Source organism: Sciurus carolinensis, chromosome 6 (genome assembly GCF_902686445.1).
Source record: "Sciurus carolinensis chromosome 6, mSciCar1.2, whole genome shotgun sequence".
Classification (NCBI taxonomy): Eukaryota; Metazoa; Chordata; class Mammalia; order Rodentia; family Sciuridae; genus Sciurus; species Sciurus carolinensis.
The window spans coordinates 149,201,707-149,221,514 of NC_062218.1; the positions used below are offsets into that span (position 1 = coordinate 149,201,707).

Consider the following 19,808-nt stretch of genomic DNA (forward strand, 5'->3'; position numbering starts at 1 on the left):
GAAGTCACCAGGCCCTGGCTGTGTCTGTCAGCCGACTCCCTGGTTCTGTCTTCCCAGGCCATGCCTGTCTGCACCCGGCCCAGGCAAACTCCATGACCAGGACCCCAAGTGGGTGGGCACTGGGCACTGGCAGGCCTAGCTGAACATGATACAGGGGTCTTTAAAAATGCAATGAAGCAGCACTTAGTGTAAGTCCTGCTGCCTGGTTCTAGATTGATAGTGACTGATTCAAGTATTTTTAAATCTCTGCAGGTAACAACAGGAGTTCAGGACACAAATATGGGACATACCTTATATGTGACTCTATGTAGACTGCGTCAGAGATAGTGACAGGTCATCCCGACTCCTTTAAATAGCATAACGGAGCATGCCAGTCTGCTCCCCAAGTTCATTTCCCAGCTCCACCAGTTTCGATTTGTGAGTTCAACAAGCTGTTTTGTCCTTTTTAAGCCTTGGTTATTTAATCTGTGAAGTGGGGATAATAACTGTAGCTGCCTCGCAGGGCTCCTGAGGACAGTAAATGAGCACTTAATAGTACCAAATAGATACTAGTTACCACAGTTATTGTCAAGAATCTCCAGAGGTATTTCAAACAGGGGTCCTAGAAAGCTTTACAAAGGGAATGGGTGGGTAGTTGGTATGTCAAGGAGTCTCATGGCCTCTCTTCAGGCGATGAGTTCCCTGGAGGCCAGGAGTGTGCCTTGCTCATTTGTTTCTCTATCCCCAGTGCTTCCCAGACACACAATAAATATCTGAAGAATTAATGAGGTAGATGGTCTTAAGTTCAAATCCCAGTCCTGCTACATTTGATCTTGGGCAAGCTATTTATCTTCTACTGATTCTGATCTTGCACGTTTATGAAACAGGGAGGAACGATCTTGCAGGGATGGCTAAAAACTTGTCTGCTGGCCCAGTATGCTTGCTATGTGCCAGGGACTGGCTAAGTACTTTTGGGGGCTACATCATTTGATCCTGTCAACAGCCCTCCCAGGTCGGTACTGTTAGCGTGGTTTTATAGATGTGATAATTGACATTCAGAGAGGTCAGGACATGGGGCAGCGCAACACAGCTACTGAGGGTTGAAGATGGAGTTCCAACCTTGTTAGACTGGTTCCATGTGCTTAGTCACCATGCTCTATGCCTCTTACAGACTCTGGGATAAAATAGGACTCAAAGGTAGCCCATGCTACGTATGTTGTTGTTATATATAGATTTTTATTTTTCCTGCAATGCTGGATACAAGGAGGAGATTCAGTCTGCCTAGTCAACTGTGTGCTTACAACAACACATCCACATTTGAAAAACTTCACTCAGTCAGGACTCAGGCTGAAGTTTCCGTGTACGGGTCCTGGCCCGGAATACTACGTGTATTCAGAAGGTATTCCAGTTGGGCAGCTGTTAATTACTCCCACATACAGCCAGCCAGAAAGCAATAAGAAGGGTGGATTTCCACATCTGGTGAACTCTACGTGATCTCACAAGACGGGGATTAAAGACAAAAAGGCGGGTTCCTGAGCCAGGACCTCATGACCCAACAATGTAGTGGCCAATCACAAAGCTAGGGAAAGCTCAAAATGGATAGGGTCTTAGAAGTATCTAGTGCCTATGAGGAAAGAAGACCAGAGAGGCCACAAAGTTCAGAGCCACGTGAGCAATGGTGACTAAGCGTCAACATCAAAAGAGTGGTTTGTGCTGGTCTAGCGTCCACTCCCCAGTCTCCTGGTGACAGTCTTGATTTGGGGAACTACCCACGCAAGTCATGAGCGCTGACCTGCAGCTGGTGCTCTCCTGCCACATCATGCTGCCAATGCTCAAGGACATCTGTGCCACTCTGGATGAAGCCTGGCAGCTGGCCCACGGCACATTCTTACACATATTTCCCACAATTGTATTGGGAAATCTAAAGATGGGAGATAAACCTTAATCTCTCTAGTCTTCCAGAAAAGGCACAGTATTCGCTCTCTCCATTGCATTCTGGGACTTGATCAGGAAACACACCCAGGACTGGAGCAAGGGAATCCCTGTAAGAGAATTATACTGGAGAAGCACAGCGGGGTATCATATGTCCCTGCTCTGCAATGCCATTCCCCCAGTCTGGCCCCAGCAATGACTGTGTGGTTCTTACATGATCAGAAAAGAGCCATTGAGAATATTACTCAGTCATAAAGAATGATAAAATTATGGCATTTGCAGGCAAATGGATGAAACTGGAGAATATCATGCTAAGTGAGATAAGTCAATCTCAAAAAGCCAAAGGACGAATGATCTCGCTGATAAGTGGATGATGACACATAATGGGGGGTGGGAGGGGTTAGTGTTAGGGTTAGAGTTAGGGTTAGGGAGGGGGGCAAGAATGGAGGAAGGAAGGACTGTATAGAGGGAAAAGAGGGGTGGGAGGGGTGGGGGGAAGGGAAAAAATAACAGAATGAATCAAACAACATTACCCTATGGAAATTTATGATTACACAAATGGTATGCCTTTATGCCATGTACAAACAGAGAAACAACATGCATCCCATTTGTTTACAATAAAAAAAAGAAGGACAAAAAAAAAAAAAAAAAGAAAAGAGCCATTGACACCAATAGTGAAAGTTCAATGCTTTCTAAAACAAAATTCCTTATGGGATATATTTATTATAGTATTATTTATAAGAGCAAACAATTGGAATCAATCTAAATATCCACCTATAGGGTACTCGTTATATAAACTTGATGCATTCATACTATAGAGTATCATGTGGCCATTGAAAAGAATAAGTATAATAATCATTATACTAATGGAATACCATCTCCAAGAAATAATAAGTGAATAAAAAACGAAGTGCAGACAGTGGGTCAACCATTTGCATAACCAAAGAAGGGGGACATCCACATATGTGTTTGTATGGCCATAACTTTCACTGGAAGATTCCACATATACACATGGCTGCCAAAAAATACATACACATGGTAATGTCAATATACAGACACTTACTGTATATTGGTGAGCAACAACCACCACAAAAAGCAGAGCTTGGGGGCTGGGGTGGTGGCTCAGTGGTAGAGCGCTTGCCTCACATGCTTGAGGCACTGGGTTCGATCCTCAGCACCACATAAATAAAGGCATTGTGTCCCTCTACAACTAAAAACAAAATTAAAAAAACAAACGAAACAACAGCTCATTGCTGTGCACTGTGAGTTTGCAGAGTCTAAACAAAGGGAAGAAGGTCATTATTTAAGTGAACACGAAAACATGCCCATTGCCTGTTGAATTAGTAAATCTCTTACTGTTATTAGTGCACTTTGTCCCCATTTTCCTGCTCCTGACATTGAGCCATTCTTTCTGTAGGAACCTGAGCTCTCATATCCAGAGCACTCCGAGGTCACATTCTGGTAGTCCTCAGGCAACTTCCTGGCTCCAGTCCTTAATGGCTTTCCCCTAGACCCAGCTGGGTGACCCCACACTGATAGTGATTACCCTTCCAGGAGAAAGCCATATGTGTGGAAAAAAAATCTGTCAGAAGAATGCTTTGGTTTAATTTAAAATAATAAAAATATAAGTAGAAATGACTGAAAACCTTCAATAGGTGACTGAGTAAATAAATGACCATTAATTCCCAAGAAGTAATACTAATCAACCATAAAAAAGATGCATAATACATAATACACATGCATGCATGCACTGCAGAGAAAGGGTGTCTACAATGTGTTGTTGAACTTCAAAAGCAGACTATAAAATAGCTTGTATAAAAGGAATGCCTTTATATACCATGGCACATAGATGCATCTGTGTTCACACATATCATGTGTGTTCATTATAGAGATGCATGCATGTATTTTAAATGTGATTTGTAATACAACTCCAGTCTTCTATATACATATACATCTATATCCTGTGTTTCAGACGTCTTTAGCACTCACTGGTGAACTATTTTATTGAGAATATTGTCCAAGTAGCATATTTACACTGTAGCAAGGAACTTTGAAGCCCGATTCAGAATTATTGTGTCTATTGAAGCAAATCAATGAGATGGACTTCTGGGGCAGGAAAGTCTTCCTGCATCAATTGAATCACTTCCTTTAATTGTCTAAATATATGTCCAGTTCACGGGGGACTTTTAAAACTGAATGGAGACATCCTGAGGAACTATTGCCTTTCTTTGACTGAACAAAGCCATTGCTTGAATGGTGGCAGTCAATGCATAGAAGAATAAATCAGAGTCATTTAATAGAATGAAGTCCTACAGGTAATTTTGCAGCATCGACTCATTCTTTAACTTAGAAACTGGTGTTTAGCTTTTCGTTTCCTGTTGACTTCTTTCAGACAGGTGGAAGGTTTTATTAAGCACTCAATATCTGTGGAGTTGTGCACATCTTTGTGAAGATCCCAGACAAATTAGAAAGTCAAATTAGCAATGCATATTTAATACTCCTTTGTAGTTGTTTTTTTTTTTTTTTTTAAGTTGGCAGCAATCAATGTTTACTCTTTGAGGGAGAGTTTATAATTATGCAAATTGGAGCAACACTCTGCATATGGTATAATGATAATGCCTTGGGTTTTATTTCCAGAGTCAAAAGCATTTCTAAGTATTCCTTTAATTTTACCCATGGCTTGAGGGGAGGTTAGCGAGGCTGAATGCCTACTTTTTCATCAGTGATGGAGTCTAGGAGGTCTTAGAACTTGGGTACCCAGACAAGCTTTCATCTCAGAGGGAGCAACACCAAGGTTTACCCAGCATCACCTTCTAGCATAATCTATCACTGGTTTTCACAATATTCATCTTTCTTTTTTCCTTTATAGACTTAAATTTATTCAGATATCCACTTTCCTCTCTGCAACAATGTGCTTTAGGGGATTTGAGCTCCATCCCTAATGCCAGCAAGAGACTAAATGCTTGGTCTAAGCCAATCCTGGTGGCCCCATACACTTTGATGCAAGGGATGTGACCCACTCTGGCAAATGAATGTGAGGAGAAGCTCATGGAGACTTTCAGAAAGGCAAATGAAGAGAGATGTGAAAGAGATATTCCTTCTGAAGATGTCTGAATCCAGGTATTGTCAACAGCGTTGATCTACTCCATTTAACACCAAGAAACCTGTCCTACCTTAAGACTTTTTGTTGTATGAGTAACATTTTAAAATTTACTAAACCACTTTAGATGTGCATTTTCTGTTACTTGCAATAACAAATACATCTTATGTGACATGTACCATGATAGTCCCATTAATGCTCTGGAGAATACACATATGAATTAAAGAAAACGTACGCTATGATATCTGATGTGCCAATGAGGCCAGGTGATATCTGTATAAATGGATTGGGGGAAGGAATTATAGTTTAATGAAGCTCATCTTGGCACTGGAAAAGAGTCCATAACCTACAACCTATGAATAATAAGAAAAACTACTCACTATTCATGCTCTTGCTTTCAGTGAAACAAGTGTCCTCAGTCACTCTTGATTCTGTCAAAGCCAGCCTGAAAGACATAGGAGAGAAAATACACATAAAATAGACCATCTCATTTGGTACCAGGCAGTAATTAAGTATTTTGCCCTGTTCCCACCAGCTGGATGACTCTAGTTTTAAATAAACCTCGTAGAGCAGGCTGAGCATTTTCCTAGGAAGTTCTTTCAATAGGAATGGTTTATTCCTAGCAGGACATCAGGTCTACGATTTCATCTGCCACCATCCAGAAGACAAATCGTGTTCCTGGGGACCCCAAGCTAAGTGCCTCATTGCTCCGTGGAATGTGTATTGGTCCAGTCACCCAGCACATTTCATCTTCTTTGGCATGTTGACTGGTTCAGGATGGGGCAAGGGACTTGATTCAGGTCCATCAAAGTCAGTCCTGAGGCTTGTATTGACAATGCAGGGGGAGAGACCTTCCCTTTCCACTGCAGGTGGCCTGGCGGGGATGAGTTCCTGGAGCAGAGGGAGGAACAGGAGTGTTGCGATGGCAGTTTCAAAACAAAAGGTAGATAAGCCTGACATTCAGGTCCTGGATCCAGCTATGTTTGGAAGGTTTGACCTTGTCACTAGTATGAACCAATAGTTAGCTTTTTTTTTTTTTTCTTTTTTCTTCTTAATACAACCGAGCTTTTGTCTCTTCCCGTCAAAAATCCTCACCTTCAGAGGGAAATAGGACAGGTATCAGTTTTCACTTTTGCAGAGAAATGGAAGCTCAGAGAGGGGTCAGGATGGGGAGTTCCAGGACCCACGTTCAAAATTCCTTCCATTTCATTCTGCTTTCTACTCATCCCTTGATTCATTAAAGTGAAATGCAAAGTTTCCACACTCATTGCTGTCTTTACTGACTTCAAATGTTCTGCTTCAAAGAAAATGAAGATGTCTTTTAGACCAATGGAGACGACCTATTATTTTAGCAAGGAGAAGATTGCTTACACACACACACACACACTAAAAGGCCACAGTAGGTGCTTTAGATTTGAGCAGATCTTCTCCCTGGAGGATCTGTCTGGTTGCAGGCTGGCTCTGGCTGAAGTCCCCTCCCCCAGGGGCCTGCTGCCCTCAGTCTGTGCTCAGCCTTGCTCTCTCCACACAGACCTCTCTCTGCTGACCTGTGACTGCACTGATCATGAGTAAACCCTCCACCCAGCTGACCCACCTGTGCAGGACACTGTCCACCCTTAGGGAGTTGCTAGGCACAGATCACAAAAGGGAAGTCCGGAGTCCAAATCGTGCCTCTTGATATTAGTTCTGTTTGGATCTTCCTTATTAAAAACTGGATGTTTAAACATTAAAAACTTTTACATAAAATACTTGATATTTCATAGAAAAAACTCAGAAAGGCTGCCAGCACTGTCTGCATTTCCATGTGATGACGCAGGGCGAGTCTGAGCGGTGTCTACCTCCCGTAAGCAAAGCTTCACTTGCCATATTCTCTCCTTTCCTTGCTTCTGCAACTTCGCGTATGTGATTTCAACCCCTGTCCTAATTTCCTACGGCCTGCCTTGGGCTAACCCAACTGAGATGCCACCGTGCCCTCCAGGGGCTGTGTCTGGAAGTAACCCATGTTCAGCTGGGCTCCCACCCCCCTCCAGTTCAATTCCATCCTTCATGAATAAAAAGGCACCACCCTGTGACTGTAATCTACTATCCTTCGTCCTTGCTCTATCTTTCAAACCCTCTGCAAAATACAGAATTTATTTAAATCAGAAAAAGTTTGTAAATGCTCTCGTGAAAATGAAGTGGCCCTGTTTTGTTGCCAGAGGCAGGGACAGAAGGGAGACTGGTGTATTAACCAGGCAACAGATGAGATGCCAGGAAATTTGGTTACTATGCGATCTTTTATACATGAATTCTTTCTCTTGACTTTGGTTTTCAACAAGGAAGCTGTGTTAGATTGGAAGTTATAAACTGGTGGTCCACAGGCCAGATCTAGTCGATAGATGGTACTTTTTGCTTTTGTTAATTAGATACAAAAACTAAAAATAGTATTTGTTAATCCAGATTACAGACTTCTCAGAACTGTCTAGCATCAACCAGCAATGGTCCAGAATTCCTGCATGACAGTGGCGGGGTTTGTGGCTCTTCCCAGTCTTCACCCACCACTGGTTTCATTTATTCTGTCATTTGCCCTTGCCACCTCAGGATGCGATGACCTCTACAGTGTCTCATTCCCCGAGTCCAGGATGGTCCTGTGAACATCAGAGATGATCTAGAGAACAGGCCAAAGTTCTGAGCCACAAGATTACACTGGAGCATGCCAGGGAAACTTCAGGAACTGTTCCTCCTTCCCACGTGACCAAGAGTTGAAGCAGCAGGTGCCCAGGCCTTTGTGAAGGCCCACTACATGGTTAAACCTGAAAAGGCAATAGCCTGCCTTTGAAAGCAGCAGAAATATTCTTCCGTTGGGGTTGCTAGCTGATTCTCTGAGTAATTTGCAATTCAAGTGTCTCTTTGTTTTGTATGAAAATTTGCTGCTATTTGGAAAGTGGGGAAGAGCTAAATTGCATCCTGCTGGTTTTACTTTGACTGTATCAAAAAAGAAACTGTTAATCTGGTTCCATAATTAACTTTCCTATTCTAAAAAGGCCCTGGGAGAGAGTCCAGAGAGTGACTGTCAACTCCCTGCTTCTCTACTCAGTAACGTCTTTCAATAGGATGCCCCCAAAGGAGACCGATGCTAGGTGGGGATTGGTCTTCATTTTCTCTTTTTCTGATTTTTCTTCTCCTCATCCCCATCCAACACATAGCGTCTACTGTATGCAACACATAGCGTCTAGGCTATGCTGCCTAGCCAGGGGTGTAAAGATATGAAACTCTTGTGGAGTGGTCAGAGAACATAAGTAACTATCTTCCATCCAACCATTCACCCACCCATCCCAAAGGCGTTATGTTCCTGTATCATGCCGGATGCTGTGAGGCACTGGCATGTGGTAAATACAAAGGTGACTTAACCAAGAATTCTAAAGTAAAGAGCTGACTCTGACTAGGGCCACAGTGGTTAGTTTTGTGGAGAAGATGACACCTTGCCTTTGTCCCCTGTTATTGCAAGCATGCATGTACTCATAGCTCTGCATGAAAGGCTGGAGGGGAGAAGCCAACCAATATAAGTAGAGGCACGTAGTGGAAATTAAGTTTGAAAATTGAGGGGAAACCATGTTAGCAGAAGCTGAGGATTTTCACTCACATAAAAAGCTATTTTGAGCCCTGTGAAGTACTGTGCTAAGCACTTTCTACCTATCATCTCAATGAAACTTCACAAAGCCAAGTAGTTATCATTGGCTACAAGTTACAGACAGAAAACAGACTCAAGTAAGTTCTCAGGGAGCATGCTGGCAGAATAGATGATAGGGGTAAGACCTGAATCCATGTCTGATTTCAAACCAAAAGCTTTAACGACTTGGTAATTTTGCTTAGTTGTGGGGCTACTAAAGGAAGACTTGGGTTCCCATCAACTAACCAACATATTCATTTATTATGCAAATACATATTTGTGAAAAATAGTACCCCTAGAGCTAGGGATAAAGGAAACAGAAGAGGCAAGGTTCTGGTCCTCTTGAAACTTGTGTTCTAGGAACATCACATTGAAATATCTTCCTCTTTGGTACAAAGACCAAGTCAGAGTTGGTCTTCAAGTTGTTTCCCCAAGGAGAGGACTACCAAGTAGGGGACCTTCCCCTAGTTCCATCCAGATTAATATGGATGGTTTTATGGTTTGGATATGAGGTGTCCCTCCCAAGGTCCTGCTAATGTGGAAGTATTGAAAGGCAAAATGTGATCATTATGAGAACTGTAACCTAATCAGTCCATCCTAATTTGAGTGGACTTACTGGTTTTAACTGTAGGCAAGTGGGTGTGGCTGGAAGTTGTGCACTGGGGCTCTGCCTTGGAAGGATATATCTCCCCTATGGCCCCCTTTCTCTCTCCTCTCCCTACATCCTTTCTGTCATGAGTTGAACAGCTTTCCTCTGCTGGGCTCTTCCACCATGATGTCCTGCCTCACCTTGGGCCTAGAGCAATGGAGTTGGCCATCTATAGACTGATACCTCCAATACTGTGAGCCAAAATAAACTTTCCCTTCTCTAAGTTGTCCTTTTTGGGCACTTTGGTTCACAGTGACAAAAACCTGACAAAAACAAATGATACCCCATCTTCTTATTTTTTTCAAGGGGAATTTGTTATCTCTACACTGTTCTCATCTTTTTGAAATTAATGCCTTGGATATGATACACCCATTTCTGATCTCATCCTCAACTTTAACTTGAAAGAATCTATAAGAAACTTTCACTTTGTAATCCACTCAACAAACTTGAGTAATTTTTCAGTTACTCAGGTTTTTTTAGTGTTTAGACTTTGAGGAAAGCTAGAGACTCTAATCTTAAACCTGGTGCACACTACAGACCTACCTGAGAAAACTGCTCCCTATGTGAATTGGCCTGAAACATGGTTCCTGAAAGTTCCATTAGTGTCTTTTTGGAGAGGGTGCTTCACTCCCATGGTACATGGAGAAATGGGAAAAGATACTGCATTACTCCTGAGAGTTAGACCAGGGTAGGACTCCTGACCATGTTTGGACTAGATGTAAACATCCAGGGAAAGTTGCTCCTTAGGTTACTGTACCTATACATGTGGAGAACAGCTGAAACAAGATTGTAAATTACAGGAGAATGAGGGTGCTGAGGGAACCTCATGTTCCTCAATGTGGTAAGGACAATAATAGCTTCCTAAAGATGTCCATGCCCTAACCCTTGGAACCTGTGAAGATGGTACATGAAGGAACTTTGCAGATGGAATTAAGATTACAGACCTTAAGGTAGAGAGATCATCCTGGAGGGTCCTATATAATCATATGAACTCTTAAAGGGGGAAGCGGAAGACAGAAAGATTTTCAGAGATGAACTAGGATGGAAGAGGAGGAGAGATTAGGCACATGAGGGGGAACGTAATCCACCGTTGCTAGTTTGAAGATGAGGAAGGGGCCATGAGCCATGCAATATGGCCAACCCCTGAAAGTTGAGAATAGACTGACAACCAGAAAGGAAATGAGGTCCCCCACTCCTATAATGATGAGGAACTAAATTCAGCCAATAATTTAAAAGAGAAAGGAAATGGATTGTCCCTAGCACCTTCAGAAACGAACACAGCTCTGCCAACATCTTGATTCTAATCTTATGAGACCCACGTTGGACTTTTTATGGAACCATAATAAAGTTGTGTTGTTTCAGCTGCTATGTTTGTGGTAATTTGTTGTAGTAGAAATAGGAACTAATAAATTGCCTGTTGGATGAATTTTCATCCATTGTTAGGTTTGATTTGGAAGCTGGTGGAGTTTGAGAAATTCTCATGCTATGTAGAATTTGGTGTGACTAAAAGTGGCATAAAACCTCAAATAACTGTCTTAAGTACCTAAAAAACCTCATTATTGTTAATATTGTTATTTGCTCTTAAAAAAGACTGGAGATAGGGATTCCTAGAAAGACTGGATATTACTGTGATTGTATGAGTTATTAGGAAAGGCTGATTTCAACTCTCTCATCTTTACAGACTTAGTTCTCATTCTTCTTATCCAAAATGGCTACCAGAGGCCTTTCCATCACATATACATACATTACAGACAATAAGATGAGGAAGTGAGAAGGAATATTGTTTATGTAAACTTATGTCCTAGTAGTTACATGCAATACTTCTGCTTGCACCTCATTGGCCAAAAGTTGGTCACATGACCACATGCACAGCTCTATATAAAGCTTAGGAGGACCATGTATCAAGGCAAGGTTAGGACTCTCTCAGACTGGACCCCCGTCTCCTACCAGATCTGAAAACCAACTCAGACTAAATATAAAACCCAGAACTATTACATAACTAGAAGGAAAAATGAAGGAAATGCTTCACAAGACTGGTCTGGGCAAAGATTTTTCAATGAGACCATAAAAGCACAGCTAACAGAAGCAAAAACAGACAAATGGGATTACTTCAAACTGAGGAGCTTTTGCAGAGCAATGGAAACAATCAACAGAGTGAAAAGATTCCAGAACTGGAGCCAATATTTGCAAGCTGAGAAGGGGTTAATGCATAGGCTATATAAGGAGCTTACATAACTCCACAGCAAAAAAACAAAAATAACCTTGTTAAAAAGTGGACAAAAGACTTGATGGATTTCTCTTAAAAGAGACACACAGAAATCCAACAGGTAAATTAAAAAATGTTCAATTTCAGTAATCATTAGGGAAATGCAAATTAAAACTGCATTGCTAAATTACCTTACTCCAGTTAAAATGGCTATTATCTAAAAGACAAGAAAGCAAATATTGACAGATATGTGGAGAAAAGGGAACCTTTACACTCTCTACGAGAGTATAGTCATAGAAAACAGTGTGCTTTCTCAAAAATTAAAAGTATAGCAATGATGTGATCCATCAGCCCCACTACTGCATATATATTCAGAGAAAATGAAATCAGTACAAAGAGATATCTGCACTTGTGTTTATGTCTGCAATTTTCACAATAGCCAAGACTTGGATTTAACCCAACCAATAGATGAATGGAAAAGGAAAATGTGGTACAGATACACAATGGACTACTATTCAGACATTAAAAACACACACAAACACATCAAAATCCTGTCATTTGAGATAGCATGGATGAACCTGGAGGGCATCGTATTAAGTGATACAAGCCAGACACAGAGCAACACTGCAAGATCTTGTTCACAGCTGGAAAATGAAAAAGCTAATCTCATAAAAATAGAACAACAGTGGGGACTACAAATTGGGGAGGGAATGGGGAAGGGGGATTGACAGAAGGACTGTCACAAGAGCAATCAGCACAGAGGAAGCTACAATAGGATGGGAGGAGTAAGTCCAGGTGTTCTTTTGTGCAGCAGGGTGACTGTGGTTAACAAGAAGATATCCTCTACTTCCAAACAGCCAGAAGGGAGGCTTTTGAATGTGCTTACCACAAATAAGTGATAAATGGATGAAGGGATAATATGCTAATTACTCTGATTTGATCAATATATGATGTATACACTCATCAAAACTTCAAATCACATCCAATCAACAGGCACAATTACAAAATATCAAAAAGTTGGGACTTCTGTCACTAAGGAAATTGGAGAGAATGGATTTGGGAAGACAACTGACAATATTAACCTCCCTCTGGTCATTTTTGTAGCTTTACTGAATGGTCTCAAAGGGCTACAGCTACAAAAATTATTCCAGCTGGGATGCAAGTTATTCCTTCCACAAAGACCCAAGATCTTTGTCTCCATCTTCCCTGCCCTTCATCCTAACTCTAATTTCTAGCCTACCCTCTCACTGTCCAATCTTGAGGCTCCTTTTGAAACCTTGCCTCCTTCTAGATTTTTCCCTAAATTTTACTGAGAGACATAGCCCTCCCTTCCCCAAGCTTTGATAGCACTGGCTTTCTATTTGCTTTCTATTTCCTGTCCTCTTCCCACTCCCTTCAGGAGAAAGTTATTTCTGGGGGCGCCTGCAGCTCCTGGAATTCAGACAAGCATCTTGTCAGAGCCAGACTTCAGTGTCTTGATCACAGCAGGGACTCCATAGATGCACGACAGCAGGGGCCACTATCTTGCCCCCGAGGATCCACAGTCCCCCTTCCTTGTAGAAATAGTCCCTCTGCCTGGCCTTAAGTGTTATCTGGTGTCAGCAAGTTCTGGCTCAACTCCTTGAAGACAAATCTACGTGCCTGGACTCTCTCCTACCCTCTTCCTGTTGGCTAGAAGGACACACAGCCCTTTGGGTTGGGGTAGGTGCAGGTTGAGGACGGCAGCACCATCAGCCAGCTCAGGAGTTGGGACGATCTTACAGATCAGCCTAACTTCTTCAGACTGTCCTCCTCCACCTTTGGACTAAGAGACATACAAACTTGCTCTTCTAAGATGTCGTGCTTGGTCTCCATGGCAACACTTTACCTGTGCCTTAACTCATTCACATGATTGATGGAAGTGGTACTTCTTGGTCAGGTATAAGGCTTTTTTTTTTTCTTTTTCACATGTCCTTTTCCAGAAAGGTGACATCTAACCTAAAATGATGAGCCCTAAAGCACACAATTGAATATATACGTGCCATGACCTACAGGCAGCCGAAGGCTTTTGATGGAGATGTGGTTTCAGGCTCTCGCATGCTGGTTAGTCAGGAGGGTTAAGTAAACATGGTTGGGCCTAGAATTTTATTATTTCTATTGCAGTCACTCTTGAAAATATTTTTAATCAGGAGTATGTTCAGACTTCTTAAATAATGTTTTGTACCGACATTCATTGCTGATTCATTCTTTTTAAACCTATCATTTTAGAAAATTGTCTTTTGCTGCCTAAGTATTTCTTGCCATTTAAAACTTTTTCCACAAAGTTCCATTTTTTTTTTTTTTGTCATACCCCTTTAGGAGCTTATTTAGGCAATTCTGCTGAGCATTCATTTCCTAGCTGACTATTAACAACAAAATGCCTTGAATTTGTATGTTGCTTAATACTTTTCAAAGCCCTTTCACAATCTAATAGCATTTAATCAGAGAAGCTTGGGAAACTATATAGCTTAAGTATTAATATTCCCAGTCCGTAGATCAACAGCTCTCAACAATTGTTTGGCATAGCAGCAGTATTTAGCTGTACATTAGGAAACGTGGTATGAGAACAGTCTTTTAGGTCATTCCTTTAAATCATCTTATAGATTGAAAGATGAGGACCTATCCTTAGCATGGGGAACACAGTGATAAGTAAGAGACACTAGCCCAGATTGTGATGGTCTGGTGGGCAATTGATGTGACATCACATTTTGAGTAGGATGATGGCCATCTGCTCAAAGTCCTCTGGGCAACTTTTTCCCTGTTGCTCCCACCTTGAGATTCTGATGGCCCTGCTGACCATGGAGGAGAAAGGAAGGCAATTCAGTGATTGGATCAAGCGAAGTCACCTGACCTGAATCGAAGCCAATCAGTGGTTTCTGGGATACACAACTGCTGGGCTGAGAGGATGTGATCCTACAACAACTGTGACAGTATGTTTTGCTGCACAGAAGGACACTTTTTGTGTCTGGGAAGTGGAGCCAAGAAAAATAGGTAGTGACGAGATGGAAAGGCAGACACGGAGGGGACAGGCGGTCACAGTGATTTGAGAGGAGAGAGAAGTTGAACCAGATACTAGAACAGTGACTGGCACACAACTGATGCTTGGTATGGGTTGAAATGATAAATAAAAAGAGAACTAAGCACCACTTTGAGCTCCTCAGTGGGAGGTCTCCATCACCTGGTTCATGCTTACTGAAGGAAGGCCACTGTAGGGACTGTCTTCAGCTGGGGGCAAAGGGGTTTAAGATGGAAAATCTCCATCATCTTATTTTATTGCTTTTCATCCCTTTCTCAAAGTACTGCCAAGAAAAGTAGTGAAGAGAAAAGGTATAGGCATCAGGTAGACCTGTCCAATTTCTTGCTACAGAAGCAACCAGTTGCACAATGTTGAGAATATAACCAACACTACCCTGCAAGAGTTCTGATGTGGGTATGATGAGGTAAGTGTGCAACTGACATGTAGGCAAAAGCTCTGGTACCACCTTTAATAATTAAACCAAGTTCTGTAGAGTATCTTCTTTGTTTCAGACACTTTTTTTTTTTAATTGTAAACAAATGGGGTACAACTTGTTTCTCCGGTTGTACATAAGTAGAGGCGTACCATTTGTGTAATCATACATTTACATAGGGTAATGTTTGGTTCATTCTGTTATTTTTCCTTCCCCCCACCCCTCTTTTCCCTCTATAAAGTTCCTCCTTCCTCCATTCTTGCCTCCCTCCCACCCCCCATTATGTATCATCATCCGCTTATCAGCAAGATCATTCGTCCTTTGGTTTTTTGAGATTGGCTTATCTCACTTAGTATGATATTCTTTAACTTCATCCATTTGCCTGAAAATGCCATGATTTTATTCTTCTTAATGGCTGAGTAATATTCCATTGTATATATATACCACAGTTTCTTTGAAGGACATTTAGGTTGGTTCCACAATCTGGCTATTGTGAATTGAGCAGCTTCAACCCTGTGAATACTGGAGGGCAAGACAGACAAGGGCTTTGTTTGTGTGAAGCTTCTATTCTACTGGAGGTAAATGGAGGTAAAAGTGAATAATTGAACAGTAGTTTGAAGAACTAATCTCAAGCAGTAGTTTGAGATAATAAAGAAGGGCTAGAAGTGAGTGGGGCCTCTAGACTGAGGGTCCAGAGAAGGCCCATAAGGGAAAATAACATTTAATTCAAACTCTGAATCCCAGGAGGACCCAATTATAGGAAGACAAAGGAACAGAACTCCAGGCAGAGGGAACCACAGATACAGAGGCCCTGAGGTTGGAAAGAGCTCGGTGTATTTGAGAAACAGAGAAAAGGCTGTGTGGTGGGGTGAGAAGGACAGAGAGGATGATAGGAGGAGAGGTCAGCAGGAGGCCAAGTTCTGTAGCCATTTAGACTGACTTCTTCTGTGGGGCAAGGGCTATATTAAGAGCCAGAAACTCAAACATGAAAAGATAAAAACTACCCCAAAATCTCAGTCTACTTACTCTCACAAAGTTTGGTGAAGGGGTGTTTCAGGTAAGTTGCATTTTATGTATCTTTGGTTTGACCATATCTCAAACCTACTGCCGTATCTTTGCCAATGCAATTGGGTCAGAGGCAGGAAAAGTCGTGGACCAGGCTCTCTCCACTAGTGCAGTAGGAGGTATCTCAATGGTAAGGGAAAGTTTGTCCACAGGAGAGAAATCAGAGAATTTAATATACCTCCTCAAGTACAAACTCCATCTGCCTGTCCATGAATTCATGTGATGTTTTGGAGGACAAGTGGCAGTAATGTCCATCAGAACCCAGAGTGTCTGGTCAAATCCTCCCTATGATGGACTGCACTTTAAGTGATGTCCAAGTGCCTTACATATGGGTTGTCCTTGGACATTTCCCGATTTCTGTATACAAAGTCCTTTATTGGTAATGCTATGTTTTATTTGCATGACTTTGAGGGACCAGAGGACTTAGAGAAGCAGAGGAAAAAGTATATGTAAAATAGAAAAGGATAGAGTTCAAAACTGATCTGACTTAAATCAGGGCACAGCAAGACATCAACCTATTTCCTGCAAGAGTGCACATTCTTCTCTCTTTGGATGACTATTTCCATTCTCCTAACTTTAAATATCAGCTACAGTCTGATGATTTTTAAATTTTATCTCCAGTTTACATCATTCTCTTGAAATTTCAACTTGTGTATTCAGTGTTTTCCTTGATCCCTCTAGTTGGTTGTCTTGTGGACATCTACAACTTGATGTGGTTCTTCAAGAACTCTTCATAATTGGTTTCTACCTGTCCTCAGCACTGTTGCTTTATTTTTCTCCATAAACTCTGCAAATGGACATCAACATTCATCCATTTACTCCTGGTTTAGTCTTCCCCATCGCATCCTACATCTAGTCTATTGACCAAGTCTGGTAGGATTCACTTTCAAAGGACATCTCAGATTCTTTCCCTCATTTCCATATTCACAGTGACTACCCAAATCCACAACTCCATCTCTGCTACAGGATCTATGCTATTAACTCCTGGTAGGTTTTCATTGCTTCATTCTTGCCTGCTCATAATCTGTTCTTCATAAAAATATCTTGAGAAATGCAAATTACATCACTCCTGGACATATCCATACTTGAATTGCACTTTGAATTTTATTCACACTCTTTCACCTGGATTAGAACATGAAAAGTGGAGCCTGCCTAACTTCCCAGGCTTACACTATTCACCTTCCCTATCCAAGTGGAAGTTCTGGCCACACCAGCCTCCTGACTCTGCCAAAAACATACCAACCTTATTGTCTCCTAAGGCATTTTGTTTGAAAAATGATAACTTCTCTAGCCTTTTTGCAGAGTGGGTTCCTTCTAATCTCGTCTAAGTTTCACAGAAATCTTCTATACTTCCTCTACCTAAAGTAGCATGATGATCTATGTACTCTCTATAGAATGCTTTTTATTTCACTCACAGAAATTTTCAAATTTCAGTACAGCATTAGTTTTATTGTTGTTGCTGCTGTCTTCCCATTTGTAGTATGTTCCATAGATGCGAGAAACATATTCACCTTGTCCCAGAACTAAGCCCACCATCTGGCATAGTGTCTTCAATATTTGTTGAATGAATGAATGAACAAACATAGAAGATGAATGCTTCTTACTGATTGTAAGAATGGAGGGCCATGATGTATAAAAATCTTGGCCTATCATCTCAACATTGACATAGTTCATCAACCTTCCCATTCCTTTATCTTTATATAAACCATCTTTTAAAAAATTATTCAAAAAAGGATTTCTTGAGTTGAATCTCAGATTGGATATCCCAAAAGCAAGAATTATTTCTTAAATGTTCCCAATTACCTGACAAAAGCATCTTCTAAACCCTATGAGAAATTTCTACTTTATGTATTCAATTAAGGAAAGCCACTGGAGAGTGGTATACAATTTGATTCAGGTTGGGACCTACCATACTGTCTTGGATAAGCCACTTCCCACCTCTGTTCCTCAACTTCTCTCCCTGGTCGTTCTGTTTGGTAGAACTGAGAACCTCAATGAGTCACCTAATTCCCTTGGGCTCCAGGGCACACACAGGGGGCTGAAGAGTGGCTCCTAAAAAAGACAGGTCCATGTCTTGGTTCCTGGACCCTGTGGATGTTGCCTTATTTGGAAAAGGGATGTGACTAAGTCAAGGATCTAGGCATGAGGAGATCATCCTGGATTATTCAGATGGGCTTTAAGTAGAGTGACAAGCTATCTGGAAGAGAAAGGCAGAGAGAGACTTGAGACACAGAAAGCAACTCCACCTCAGGAGCACAGACTGAAGTGATGTGGCCACAAATCAAAGAGAGCTGGGAGTCACCGGAAGCTAGGACAGACCAATGATGGATACTTCCTTGGTGCCCCCAGAAGAAACGTGGCCCTGTGAGGAAGTACAAATGTACTGTTGTTCTTAGCCCCCACTTTTGGGGGCAATTTACTATGCAACTCTAGGAAAATAACACCGTATTCATGTGTACTACAGGTATGATTGGGGTCACCCAACCTCCTTGTCCCAGAGCTCCCTGTGAAGTCATTATCTAATGTCATGTCAAGAGACTACACTAGGTTGACCCTAGATGCTTCAACAATTGATGTACAGTCTAGTAAAAACAGATATGAAGGATAGTTATTAAAATATTTCACAAAACTTTAAAACAATTTCAGTGTTTGTATTTCACTCTCCATGACAGCTCATTCTTACACTCTTTTCTCTGAAAAAATTCCCCCCCACACCAGGCATCTTCCTCTCTAGCCCTCTCCCAGTCCCTTTAGCATTACTTACACTCAAGAGTGTAAGGGGGTCCCGGTCTTGTATCCTGAGTGCTAGGAGATTCCTACTTCCCCAAGTGACACGAGAACATTAATAGTAACAACAGTGGTAGCAATAATAGCAGCTAACAGTAACTGGCTATGTGTGGGAGCCACTGTGCTGAGCAGTTTTTCACATATCCTGTCTTTCAAGCCAACTAAAACAGTGCACAAGGCCCCCCATTACGTCTTTAGGACCTATAAGTAGTGCTGTCTTGTTACACATTCACGTGGGTCTTCTTGAAGGATCTCCTTCATTTAGGAAGACTTTTTTTTTAACCAGCAAATTGCAGAGGAAAGTTTATAGTTTTTATTTGTTGCATATAATCGATTCCCCTCTGCTCTGCCATATCATCTGTTATAGACTCTTAGGGGAAGCAAGCATCTCAAGAGTGAGCATTTTACCCAGGTACCACCCACCTGCACCTGGACGACCAGAAGGGGTTCAGGAGGAGGAGAAAAGACAGAAAAGGTGACTCTTCCAAACAGATGTCTCTCAGAGCAAAAGGTTGAATATGGTTTGTTCCAGAATCAGAATTTAGTTTAACCAGGAACTCTTTTCAGGATGGGAGCTGGAGGGAGGGGTACTAACATAATGAAAACTGCTGTGTAGAACCTGTCCTATATTGGAGCACCCAAGGGTAGGAACTGGAAGTGTGTGCTGAGTTACCTCTGGGTGTCAGGACTCATTGATCTCACATGGTTTCAAGGCCTCTACAAGAACCAGGGCCAGGGACCCCTGGCTGGGAAAGGCATCATGTGTGTATCTTCCCCCTGACTGCCTTGCCTGCCACAGCAGCTGGACCTAGCACCCACTCCACATGGATCCACCAGGTCAAGCTCACAGATGTGCCAAATGCCCTGGAGGTTACCCATGGTTTTATGCACAATGAATTGCTCACATTTTTTTTGCATCAATTCCAGTTCCCTTTTGCTCTGAAAGCAACTTTCCAACTTTATCCCCCACCTGT

General features: G+C 41.9%; 1 protein-coding gene across 3 annotated transcripts in view; it reads right to left on the reverse strand.

The window, feature by feature from the left end:
• Positions 1-19,808, reverse strand: part of Atp10b (ATPase phospholipid transporting 10B (putative)) — a 333,470-nt gene that overhangs the window by 175,279 nt on the left and 138,383 nt on the right. For all 3 annotated transcript variants that reach the window (XM_047556625.1, XM_047556626.1, XM_047556624.1), the window contains exon 2: positions 5,392-5,456. In XM_047556625.1, coding sequence (XP_047412581.1) covers positions 5,392-5,398 — 7 coding nt within the window. In that variant the 5' untranslated portion in view covers positions 5,399-5,456. The remainder of the gene's footprint in view (positions 1-5,391; positions 5,457-19,808) is intronic.